Source organism: Panthera leo, chromosome C2, assembly GCF_018350215.1.
Source record: "Panthera leo isolate Ple1 chromosome C2, P.leo_Ple1_pat1.1, whole genome shotgun sequence".
Lineage (NCBI taxonomy): Eukaryota > Metazoa > Chordata > Mammalia > Carnivora > Felidae > Panthera > Panthera leo.
In genome coordinates, this window is record NC_056687.1 from 70,953,608 (window position 1) to 70,966,588 (window position 12,981).

Here is a 12,981-nt window from a genome sequence, read left to right on the forward strand (position 1 = left end):
TCTAAGTGTTGATTTTTGAGAGAGAGAGAGAGAGAGAGAGAGAGAAGTGTGAGCAGGGGAGGGGCAGAGAGAGAGACACACACAGAATCTGAAGCAGACTCCAGGCTCTGAGCTGTCAGCACAGAGCCCGATGTGGGACTCAACCCCACAGACCTGCCGAGGCACCCGGAGGGGCCTATGATCCTTTAAACTGTATGTTTTTTATTGTGGATGATCTTGACCGATTTCTGCTTTGTTTCTTTTAATACTTAGAATTTACTCTGCCCAGCTTACGTGGTAAGACTAAAATTGGTTGGTATTTAGAGAAACCGAGATCTCTGATAAAGCACTGCATTTTTATTACTAGTTGTGTTTGCTTGCTGTGCTGTCAGCTAACTGATCATCTCTCTGTGAAATGACTCGTGATGTGTCTGATTCTTCTCAAACAATGAAATGTTACACCCTGACTAAAACCTTTCCAAAACTTCCCATGGCACTTGGAATACAATTCAAACTTAATAGCGCCTGAGGTCCCGCATGGTTCCTTCTTACCTACCTCTCCAACCTCATCCTGTCCCACTCTCAACTGTTGCTGGGATAGTCTCTAGAGTTTTCTTTCAGTCCCTGGAATGTATCCAGGTTTTTTGTGCCTCAGGACTTGGGCATTTCTTTTTCCTTTTTCTGAGAATCTTCCTTGATCCCACTTTTCATGTGACATACATACTTACCCTTCAGGTGTCAGATTTAACATTCTTTTCTCAAAGAATTCTTCTTATTTATTTTTTATATACATGTATTAAAATGTACATATTTTACATTTTAATGTAAATTAAAATGTACATTTTAATGGGGGCAGAGAGAGACAGGGAGACAGAGAATACCAAGCAGGCTCCACCCTGTCAATGCAGAGCCCAGTGTGAGGCTAGAACTCATGAACCATGAGATTATGACCTGAGCTGAAATCAAGAGTCAAGTGGTTAACTGACTGAGCCACCCAGGCGCCCCAGAGAATCCTTTTTAGACCATCCAATCTACTGTAGGTCTCCTTCATTATTTTCTCTCATGAGAAAATGTTGCTCTATTCTTTAATAGTGTTTTGCACCTTAAGAAAAGTTTACATACCTTGCACCTTTAAAAATGTTTTTGCTTTTGTTTTGAAAATATTTTATCTTTAAGTAATTCTGTACCCAATGTGGGGCTCGAGCTCACAACCCCAAGATCAAGAGTCACATGCTCCACCAACTGAGCCTGCCACACGCTCAAAAAGTTTTTTAAAAAAATATTTATTTTTGAGAGAGAAAGGGAGAAAACACAAGCTGAGAGGGGCAGAGAGTGAGGGGGACAGAGGATCCAAAGCAGGCTCAGCACTGTCAGTGCAGAGCCTGATGCAGGGCTCAAACTCATGAACCATGAGATCATGACCTGAGCCAAAGTCAGATGCTTAACTGACTGAGCCACCCAGGCACACCCAAAAAGTTTGTTTTTAATCACATCTCTATCACTAGATGGTAAAGTCTATGAGGGCAAGGACCATGTCTATTAGATCTCCACTGTTTAACTTAGTATGATACTGAATGAATTTTTTAAAAGAATTTATTTTAAAGAGAGAGAGAGCACATGAGTCGGGGAAAGGGGCAGAGGGAGAGAGAATCTTAAGCAGGCTCCATGCCCAGTGCAGAGCCTGACACGGGGCTTGATCCTACAATTCTGAGATCATGATTTGAGCTGTAATCAAGAGTTGGATCCTTGGGGCACCCAGGTGGCTCAGTTGGTTAAGTGTCCAACTTTGGTTCAGGTCATGATCTCACGGTTTGTAGGTTTGAGCCCTGTGTTAGGCTCTGTGCTGACAGCTCAGAGCCTGGAGCCTGCTCCAGAATCTGTGTCTCCCTCTTTCTCTGCTCCTCCCCTGCTTGTGTGTCACTCGCTCTCTCTCAAAAATAAACACGAAAAGAATTTTAAAAAAGAGTTGGACTCTCAACTGACTGAGCCACCCAGGTGCCCCTGAATATTTTTTTTAATGAATATTGAAACCTTAAAATTGCCAAGCACTTTGTGACCTGCAAAGAATTTTCATATATCCTCCATTCAATTTCTTATAATCACTTGCTAAGATATACCAGGCAAGGCAGATGTTAATGCTTTTATGTTATAGAAGGTAAGACTTAGAGAGTTTAACTGACTTGGCAAGGTTACCATAGCTGTTGAGGGCTTGCATGGGAAGACAGTTCTTTTGATCATTTAGACCAGTGCTCTTTCTCCCACAATGAGATAGTAATGGGAAATCTTTGTAGATACAAAGATATATACCCAAAGATATATACCAAATAGTGTACTTAGGAAAGAATCTCACAGTCCTGGTGCTAACTTATCTTTCATTTTCATTTATACTATCCCTGATTATTGGCTAACTTTCCTGTAGTGAGATGGCAGAAAAATGGATCCAGTTCCTTGTTGATTTATAAATACAGAAGGTAGGCTTTAGCCACTGGCTGAACTGAATGGAAGTAGAATATATTTTAATTTAGAAGCCTGGTCTTACCTCTACAGAGTCGGAATGAATATATTGCTCACCTCAAGGACCAGTTGCAAGAGATGAAGGCAAAAACCAACCTGGAGAATCGCTATATGAAGAGAAACACTGAGCTGCAGATCTCCCAGACCCAGAAGAAATGTAACAGAACAGAGGAGTTCTTGCTGGAAGAGATAGAGGTAATCACTGCTACATTAAGAATGAACACGGTAGGTGGCATTTGGGCTGTCACTCCTCATACTGCTTCACCTAACAGAGGAGGAAGGGCTCCTCTGTTGATCTTTGCTCTATCTTTCCTGCAGCTCTCACATTTGAGATTAAAAATAAAAACAGAATGAAGTGCCCCAAAACAAGATACTTATTGTGAGTTTTTGCTGCTGCCTTCTTTACCCAACAAGTACCTTTTATCCCCCATTAAGAAATATAAAATCGGGGCTCCTGAATGGCTCAATTGGTTAAGCGTCTGACTTCCTCTCAGGTCACGATCTCAGTTTGTGAGTTCAAGCCCAACATGGGGCTCTACGCTGTCAACTTCAGATCCTCTGTCTCCCTCTCTCTCTCTGACCCTCCCCTGCTCCCACACACTCTCTCTCACTCTCTCTCAAAAATAAATAAACATTAAAACATATATATAAAATCAAGAGGTAGCTCAGTTGGTTAAGCTTTCATGACCTTTGATTTCGGCTCTTGTGAGATTAAGCCTGACACAGAGGATGGAGCCTGCTTGGGATTCTCTCTCTGCCCCTCCCCAACTTCTGCACACACACGCATGCTCTCTCTCTCAAAATAAATAAACTTAAAAAAAAGGAGACAGAAATATAAAATCAAGCGTGCTGAGATTCATTCAAACCTAAATTTTAGAGATGGGAAATCCCACTGGAAAAATACCAGGAGAAACAAACAAGGGGTAGACACTCATTAGAAAAGGAAGACTAAATGATTAAAAGAACAATAGGTAGGTGAGAAGGAGCAAACATTAGTAGTGTCATCCATGTTCAGGAGGACTGCTTTCTCTGGTCCCTCACTTATTTGAAAACTTCCTCGATGGGTGTGGTATATGACTCTGACTGCAGACTTCTTGCACTCTGGAATTTCCTTTTTTAGGCCTAAGAACACTGTGCCCTTGAAACATTTTTCTCTCCTTAAATGACATCACTTTCCAGGCAACTGGATTATGGTTCTTATGTCCTGGACACTGGCATGTGTTCAGCATAATGCCCAACACATGACTCAGCACCATCCATGAACACAAATTGGGTTAAAGGGAACTGATTTGCTGCCCCAGAGTGATGTGGTAGGATTCTTGGGACTCCAGTTGGTAAAGAAAACCTGACATACTGTCACAGCTACAACTCTAATCTTGAGAACTTCTCATTCCAAACCCTACTGGCAAGAATTCCTGATATTGGTTTATTTTCACAGAAACTAAGGTTGAAAACCGAAGAAGAGAATCGGATTCATATGGAAATTGAAATGTTCCTTAGAAAGGAGCAGCAGGTAGGTCACCAAAAGTTTTCTGTCCTCTGATTTATTTGTGTTCCACTTACAAAAAAATCAAGGGTGGCAAAAAAAATATTTTTAAGGAAAGAAAAAAAATTTAAATGTTTATTTATTTTTGAGAAAGAGAGACAGAGAGAGACAGAGTGTGAGAAGGGGAGGGGCAGAGAGACAGGGAGACACAGAATCCGAAGCAGGCTCCAGGCTCTGAACTGTCAGCACAGAGCCTGATGCAGGGCTCGAACTCATGAACCGCGAGACCGTGACCTGAGCCTGAGGCTTACTTAACCGACTGAGCCACCCAGGCACCCCGGAAAGAAATTTTTTAAGGAGTAAAAAATCAACCATAATTCTACCAGCCTAGTGAATGAATTGTAGCCCATGTCTTGTCTCACAGTTATCCATATGAATGAATATTTTATAAAGCTGTAATTTGAGTACAGGTTAAATATTTTATCTTCTGCCTTTATCATTTAGCATTATAAAATTTGCTCCTAGATTCCTCATAGTCATAATTTTAAAATAAAATTTACTGATTTTTAAAATTATAAAAATAACATACTCTTAGTTGAGGGAAGATTTTTTTCTTTAATATGAAATTTATTGTCAACTTGGTTTCCATACAACACCCAGTGCTCATCCCAGCACTTTCAACAATTGCCAAATCATGGAAAGAGCCTAAATGTCCATCAACTGATGAATGGATAAAGAAACTGTGGTTTATATACACAATGGAATACTACATGGCAATGGGAAGATTTTTTTTTTAATCGTCAATCGCTTTTTCACTCATTTTTTCATGTTATTACATTATCTTCATAAAATAATTTAAAATAGTTTTATAATGTTCTACTGAATGGTCATTCCATAGTTTACTTATTACCCTTCATTTGGGATATTTATATTATTTCCAAGGTTTCATTATTATATATAATGCAGTAATGAAAGCTTTGCCCAAATAACTGTTTTCTTTCATTGCAATTATTTACTAAAGGTGAATCTCAAGTATGAGAGTATTATGTCAGAGAGACTAGTATTTTGTTTTGTTTTTTTGTTTTTTGCCTCTTGTTTTATTTTATTCTTTTAAAGTTTTTATTTAAATTCTAGTTAGTTAACATGTGGTGTAATACTGGCTTCAGGAATAGAATTTAGTAGTAATTCTTCACTTGTATACAACACCTAGTGCTCACCACAACAAGTGCCCTCCTTAATGCCCATCACCCATTTAGCCTATCCCCTGCCCACCTCTCCTCCAGCAACCCTAAGTCTGGGTCTTTTATGTTTTCTTCCCTCTCTCTTTTTTCCCCTTCCCCTATGTTCATATGTTTTGTTTCTTAAATTCCATAGAAGTGAAATCATATGGTATTTGCCTTTCTCTGAATGACTTATTTCACTTAGCATAACACACTCTAGCTCCATCCACATCATTCCAAATGGCAAGATTTCATTCTTTTTGATATCTGGATATTATTCCAATGTATACATACCACATCTTCTTTATCCATTCATCACTTTCCGTAATTTGGCTGTTGTTGATAATGCTACTAAAAACATTGGGGGTGCATGTGCCCCTTCAAATAAGTATTTTTGTATCCTTTGGGTAAATACCTAGTAGTGTAATTGCTGGGTCATAGGGTAGTTCTATTTTTAACATTTTGAGAAACATCCATACTGTTTTCCAGAGTAGAAAACACCAGTTTGCCTTTCCACCAATTGTATAAGAGGGTTCCCCTTTCTCCACATCCTCTCCAACAAATGTTGTTTCCTGTGTTGTTAATTGTAACCATTCTGACAGGTGTGAGGTAGTATCTCATTGTGGTTTTGATTTGTATTTCCCTGATGTTGGGTGATTTGGAGCATCTTTTAATGTGTTAGCCATCTGGATATCTTCTTTGGGAAAATGTCTATTCATATCTTCTGCCCATTTCTTAACTAGATTATTTGTTTTTTGGGTGTTAAGTTTGATAAGTTCTTTATAGATTTTGGATACTACTCCTTTATCAGATATGTCCTTTGCAAGTATCTTCTCCCATTGTTGCCTTTTAGTTTTGCTGATTGTTTCCTTCTCTGTGCAGAACCTTTTTATCTTGATGAGGTCCCAGTAGTTCATTTTTGCTTTCGTGCTTTTGTTTCCCTAGCTTCCAGAGATGTGTCTAATAAGAATATGCTACAGGTGAGGTCAAAGAGATTGCTGCCTGTGTTCTCCTCTAGGATTTTGATGGCTTCCTGTCTCACATTTAGGTCTTTCATCCATTTTGAACTTATTTTTGTATATGGTGTAAGAAAGTCCAGTTTTCCCAACACCAATTGTTGAAGAGACTGTCTTTTTGCCATTTGGTATTCTTTCCTGCTTTGTTGAAGATTAGTTGACCATATAGCTATGGGTCCAATTCCGGGTTTTCTATTATGTTCCACTGATCTATGTGCAGAGACTGGTATTTTGTGACTCTTGATAAATATTGCTAATACGTTCTAATCTACACTACCATCACTAATGTGAATTGCTGACACTAATTTCAAGGTATCCTCAACCACACTAGACATTTTACATATTTTTAAAGTGCTAATTTAATGAGTTGTCTTATTTTGCTTCCTTTTGCTAATAGAATTGACCATTTTTTCATATATTTACTTATTCATCTTATTTCTTCTTGTGTTAATTATATGTGACTGAAATGGTTTTAATTAATAATTATAATACTAATAATCAACTAAGGTGAGTGGAGTTTTTCAAAATATCTCTGTTGGATGAATAAGGAAAAAAGATTCAGTCTGCCTTTGAGAAAGCTAATGGATTTTCAGTAAACAGTTCCAAATTTGTGGTGAAAGAATAGAATTTATAGATTCTATCTCACAGGACTTTACTGAAAAAAAAAAAAATTGGTAGGCTCTTAGGAACAGGGTTTTATACCCCAGCAATTTAAGATTATGTACCATGGTGGCACTTGGGTGGCTCAGTCAGTTGAGTGTCTGATTCTTGATTTCGGCTCAGGTCATGGTCTCCCAGTTTGTGGGTTCGAGCCCCACTTTGGGCTGTGTGCTGACAGTGTGGAGCCTGCTTTGGATCTTCTCTCTTTTCCCCTTTCTCTGTCTCTCTCTCTCTCTCTCAAAAAAAAAAAAAAAAAAAAAAAAAAGAATATGGATCTCTCTCTCCCCCCTTTTTCTCTTTCTCTCTCAAAAAACAAAACAAAACAAAAAAGATTATGTGTCATGTTACCTGTTCAACTCTTAGATGCATAGCTAGCACGTGTTTAATAATCAGATGAGTTGGTGGATAGATGGATAATGGATGGATGAAGTCAGTGTTTCCTAGATATTCAGCCCAATAACACAAGTAATATATAAATACTTTTCAATTAAAATTTGAAACAGCACAGGGTCACCTGGGTGGCTCAGTTGGTTGTGTCCAACTCTTGATTTCGGTTCAGGTCATGATGCTACAGGTTGTGGGTTCAAGCCCTGTGTCAGGCTCTGAGCTGATAGCACAGAGACTGCTTGGGATCCTCACTGCCCCTCCCCTGCTCACGCTCTCTAAATAAATAAATATTTAAAAAAGTGAATAAAATTTGAAACATAGATTTTAAAAAGTGAAAGCTCTCTTAATCACTCCTCATTCCAAGATTTCTTCCACATCTTTTTCCTTCATATACATACTTGTGTATGTACCTAAATACTTTCATGTTTTTAGTATTTATCCTTCTATTTATTTATATTTGTGACATAAATGATATCATAGTATATATATTACTCAAGATTCTGTTTTTTTGTTTTTTTGTTTTTTTAAATTTACTTTGTCTTGGGGCGCCTGGGTGGCTCGGTCGGTTGGGCATCCGACTTCAGCTCAGGTCATGATCTCGCAGTCCGTGGGTTCGAGCCCCGCGTTGGGCTCTGTGCTGACAGCTCAGAGCCTGGAGCCTGTTTCAGATTCTGTGTCTCCCTCTCTCTCTGCCCCTCCCCTGTTCATGCTCTGTCTCTCTCTGTCTCAAAAATAAATAAACGTTAAAAAAAAAATTAAAAAAAAATTTACTTTGTTTTAATGTTTCCTATAGAAGTACAACTGTTATATAATATCCCATAGAGGGACATATCAAAATTTAGTTAACCATTCTTCTGACTGCGGACATCCAGGTTGTTTCCAAGTTTTGCTATTATAACAATGGTAAACATTCTTATATATCTCTAAATGCATGGTGTATGGAAGGGCTATTCATTTTTGCATATTGCTGTAGATTCATTATGTCCTCTCATACTAGTTTTAATGGTTTTTCAGTTGATTTGTTTAGATTTTCTAGGTAGAAATCTTTTTGACTGCAGTCAAATATATGTCTGTTTCCATTTTGTGGCTTATTGTATAGCTAGAGTGTCAAGTGTAATGTTGATTAGTAGTAGTGATAATGGGCACTGTTTTTCTATTCTTGGTTTTAATGGTATTTCAGTCAGTATTGCACATGAGTTCATGGGCATGCCACATTTCTCATGTGCAAGTTAGGGCATTCGTTGGGAAATAATGGGGCCCCAAAACTTGGAATGGGAATATCTGGATGAATTCAGATGTAATTGATAATCTTGAACCCCCAAATAACTCAGCCTGCCTTACCAGTGGAAGTAGTATGCCCTCCAGGGTCTGAGGAGATTAGTTTTACTTTCCCTGAAAATGCTGTGGTAATAACTTCATCTGAGGCAGATGCTCACTCTCAAGACCCAGCACAAATCACTCCTATTGTCCCAGGATCCATAACTAGAGTCAAATCTCAGCAAGTTCCAGGGATACAGGTAACTCGGATAACTATAATTCAGAAGGAAATGGCTTATACACCTAACAAATTACGAGACTTTGCTAATATATATTGGCAGAAACCTCGAGACATGTTTGGGAATGGATTCTAAGGGTGTTAGACCAAGGAGGGTAGAATATAATGCTAGATTGAGTCATGTTCCTTGATATGGATATACCTACTAGAGATTGTGGATTCAGTGTGATAGCTTGTGAAGCTGGAGGTGACTTTTAACAGTTGCTTTAAACTTGGATCCAACAATGGCCCACATTTAATGAGGTGGAGATGCTGGAGCTTCCCTGCTATGATTTGGAGGAGAAATAGGAATATCAGAGTGAATTTGTGTGGTCTACAAATCTGTCACTGAACACCTATCTATACCTGTAACAAGTTTCTGTGAGACATTTCTTCCTAGAAGACACTCCTATATGAAGGCATTGAGAAATACATTAGTGAGGGGAGCACCTATGTCCTCAGAAAGGTCTTTGGTTGCTTTCCTGTGTAGGCCAGGTAAGATCACGGGTGATGTCATCATTGAAGTGGCTTCTCTGGTTTCAGTGGGGATGATGGGGCCCTGGAGTGCCAGAGGACATGTGACAGCACTTCCCTGCTAAAGACATGTGAACACATTTACCATGAAGGGTAGCAAGGATATACTGGAAATCAGAATGCCTTTGCCCATAGGGATATTTAGCAATGGCTAATTAATCATGGTATCCCTAAGAGCAAAATTGGTGAGTAGCCTGATAAAGAATTACTTGATGTATATAACAGAAGAAAGTCCAAGTCTAGTAGCCAAAACCCTGATTTGAACCACCACAATGAAGAGTCATGGTTTTTCCTCTGATTTCCAGATATAAGTCAATTCAAAGACCAAAGCCCCTTAATTGAAGGGGACAGGTCCCCCTGAGGATGAACTCTGCAGCATTACTGCAGGCATAGACTGCGAATCTTCCTCTAAGCCTACTTACTCAAAGGGAACTGTGGCTATTTGTTAGAGTTACTATGCACTGGAAAAAAGAAAATATCCATATTTTTTCAGATTACTGAGCATTGGCTTTGAACTGATATTAACTCCTGAGAACCCAAAACAGCACTCAAATGGTCCCTACTCAAAATGAGGGATTATAGTGCTCAGGTGATAGATGGAGTCTTAAGTCTGATGGACTCTGGGCCCACTTGTTCTGTGGATCCACTCTGTGGTTATTTCCCCAGTTACTGAACGTATAATTGGAGTAGACATACTTGGCAACAGACAGAATTTCCACATTGGCTCTCTGACCTATGAAGTAAGGGCCATTATGGTAGTAAGGGCCAAGTAGAAGTCTCTGGAACTTCCCCTCTCTGCCAACATAGTAAATCATAAGCAAATGCCGTGCCCCTGCCGCAACTGCAGAAATCGGTGCCAACAAAAAAAGACTTGAAAGAAGCAGAGGTAGTGATGCTTATCACATTCCTATTTAACTCAGCTGTGTAGCCTGTAGAGGTGCATGATCTTGGATAATGACTGTGAACTGCTTTAAGTGTAATCAGGTGATGACTCCAATTGCAGCTACACTTGCAGATGTAGTATCTTGACTGAAGAACTTCTTCGAAGGCCACTGGCATTTGGTAGGCACCTATTAACCTTAACTTGAACAAAGCCTTTGCCTCTAAACCAGTGTGAAAAAACCTCCGGAAGTAATTTGCTTTTACCTGGCAGGGCCAACAGTACACCCTCACAGGCTCACATCAGGGCCATGTCAGTTCTCCTGTTTTCTGCTATAATGTGGTCTGCAGAGATACTGCTTGCTTTGACTTTCTATAAAGCACTGTAGTTGTCCACTGTGTTATGTTGATTGTATCTGATGAACAGGAATTGGCAAGGACTTTGGATGCCTTAGTAAGACGTATGAATGAGAAGGTGGGAGAGAAACTATTTTTGGTACCAATTTTGTAACATGGTTCAGTTAGGTGACAGAAACCACAGCAGTAATTTCAGCAGGGAACACTTAACAAAAGAATCATTAACTGGTAATAAGGGACTGGCTACAAAGAAAGGATAAAAGAGAACTCTAAAGAACATCTTAGGGCTGAAGGACAGTATCCAAGGAAGAAATAAACAGAGATGTTTGCTTTGTTGCCTGGGGTCAGAGCAGGATCATAGCTAGTGGGATAAAGCTGGCAAGCAGGAACTGTGGACTGATTGGTAAGCAAGAATCCTCCTGTTGTACCAACAAAACTTGTTGGTGAACAAGTGGCCTAAGTGTCCCACACACATGCTACTGCCAGCCCTGCCCCAGGAACAAACGATGAAGCACAGTGGAATCAAGGAGCAGCTCCCTCCCTCATGTCCCTCCAGCGACCTCTACTGACAAAATTTAGCATTATGCCAGCTGGCAAAAAAGAACTGTTTACAGCAAGCATCCAGGTTGACAAAACTGGCTGGTGAAGGATGCATTTTAGAGTTGAGAGGCAATAAATTGATAACTGGCATGAATGGGGATTGTATGAAGTGTATCCTGTAGGCTTATGGTAGATAAATGTTTATCAAGTTAAGGAAGTTTCCTTTGGGTCTTGCTGAGTTTGTTTTTTTTTTTTAAATCTAGAATGAGTATTCAAGTTTTATGAGATGGATTTTTTCATCCATTGAGATGATACGGGCTTTTAATTTTTTAATAAAGTAAAATATATTAATAGATTTATTGATGTTGAGTCATTTTTAAATTCTTGGGATAGGGGCACCTGGGTGGCTCAGTCAGTTAAACATCCAACTTTTGCTCAGGTCATGATCTTGCAGTTCATGAGTTTGAGCCCCGTTGGGCTCTGTGCTGACAGCTTGGAGCCTGGAGCCTGCTTCAGATTGTCTCCCTCCCTCTCTCTCTGCCTCTTCCTCTGTTCACACACAGACACACACACACACACACACACACACACACACACACTCTCTCTCTCTCTCTCTCTCTCTCAAAAATAACATAAAAAATTTCTTTTAAAAAATAAATAAGTTCTTGGGTTAAACCCTACTTGTTCTTAATATATTATTCTTTTACCAGACTGCTAGATTGATTTGTAGATTTTTATTTTGTATTTATATATTCCATAAACAAGGTTGACCTTTGGATTTATTTTTTGGTGTTCTTTATGTTGCTATCAGTTATGCTAGTTTAGCAGCTTGAGTTGGGAAGCTTTCTATCTTTTTATGCTCTGAAACCTAAAAATATAAATAAAGCAAATAGATTATTATCTGTTCCTTCAAACTTTGGTAAACTTTAGTCGTAGACAGTCTTGTCTGGGTATCATCTTCAAGGGGAGAAGTTTGGCTACTTTTTAAATTTTTTAAATGATTATTGATGTTTTCACGTAAAGAGTCTCTTTTTGAGTCATTTTTGGTAACTTATGCCTTCCTAGAAATGATTTGTTTTATCTAAACATTCATTTCAAATTTATTAGTATAAAAATATGCTCCAAAGTCTCTTACAATTTAAAATTTTCCTTTGTTTCTATAGTTATCATTTTCATCTTTATTTTTAAAAATTGTATCTTTTCTCCCTTTTTCTTGCTGAGATTTGTCAAACTTTTGACCATTTTATTGGTCTTCACAAAAACTATCTTTTGGCTTTATTGAGCAAATCTTTTCCCTTTCACATTGGTTTTTGCTTTAATTTTCAGTAATTATTTTCTTATACTTCTTTCGAGCTTATGCTGCTAATCTTTGTCTAGTTTCTTAAAAGCTCAATTCACCTATTTTCAAATTTTATTATTTTCTACTATACGCATGTAACCCAACATATTTTCTGACTACTGTTTGGCTGAAGTATACAGGTTTTGATACATAATGCTTACGTTGTCATTTTTTTCCAAATAATTTTTTTAAGTGTTTATTTATTTTGAGAGAGAGAGAAATAGAACGTGCATGAGCACGAGTGGGGCAGGAGCAGGGATAAAGGTATAGAGAGAGTCCCAAGTAGGCTCCATGCTGTCAGCACAAAGGCCAATGCAGGGCTCGATCTCACAGACCCCAAGAGATCATGACCTGAGCCGAAATCAAGAGTTGGATACTCACCTAATTGAGCCACCCATGTGCCCCTTCCCTTCTAAATAATTTCTAATTTATTTATTTCTCCCCAACATTTTATTATTAGTATTTCCAAACATACACAGAGTTAAAAGAATTCTACAGTGACCACCCAGTAGTGGTAGATTCTACCATTAACATTT

At 38.7% G+C, this 12,981-nt stretch overlaps 1 protein-coding gene across 3 annotated transcripts in view; it reads left to right on the forward strand.

The window, feature by feature from the left end:
* Positions 1-12,981, forward strand: part of IQCG (IQ motif containing G) — a 53,815-nt gene that overhangs the window by 35,884 nt on the left and 4,950 nt on the right. For all 3 annotated transcript variants that reach the window (XM_042903622.1, XM_042903620.1, XM_042903621.1), the window contains exons 7-8: positions 2,527-2,688; positions 3,932-4,006. In XM_042903622.1, the coding sequence (XP_042759556.1) occupies positions 2,527-2,688; positions 3,932-4,006 (237 nt within the window). The remainder of the gene's footprint in view (positions 1-2,526; positions 2,689-3,931; positions 4,007-12,981) is intronic.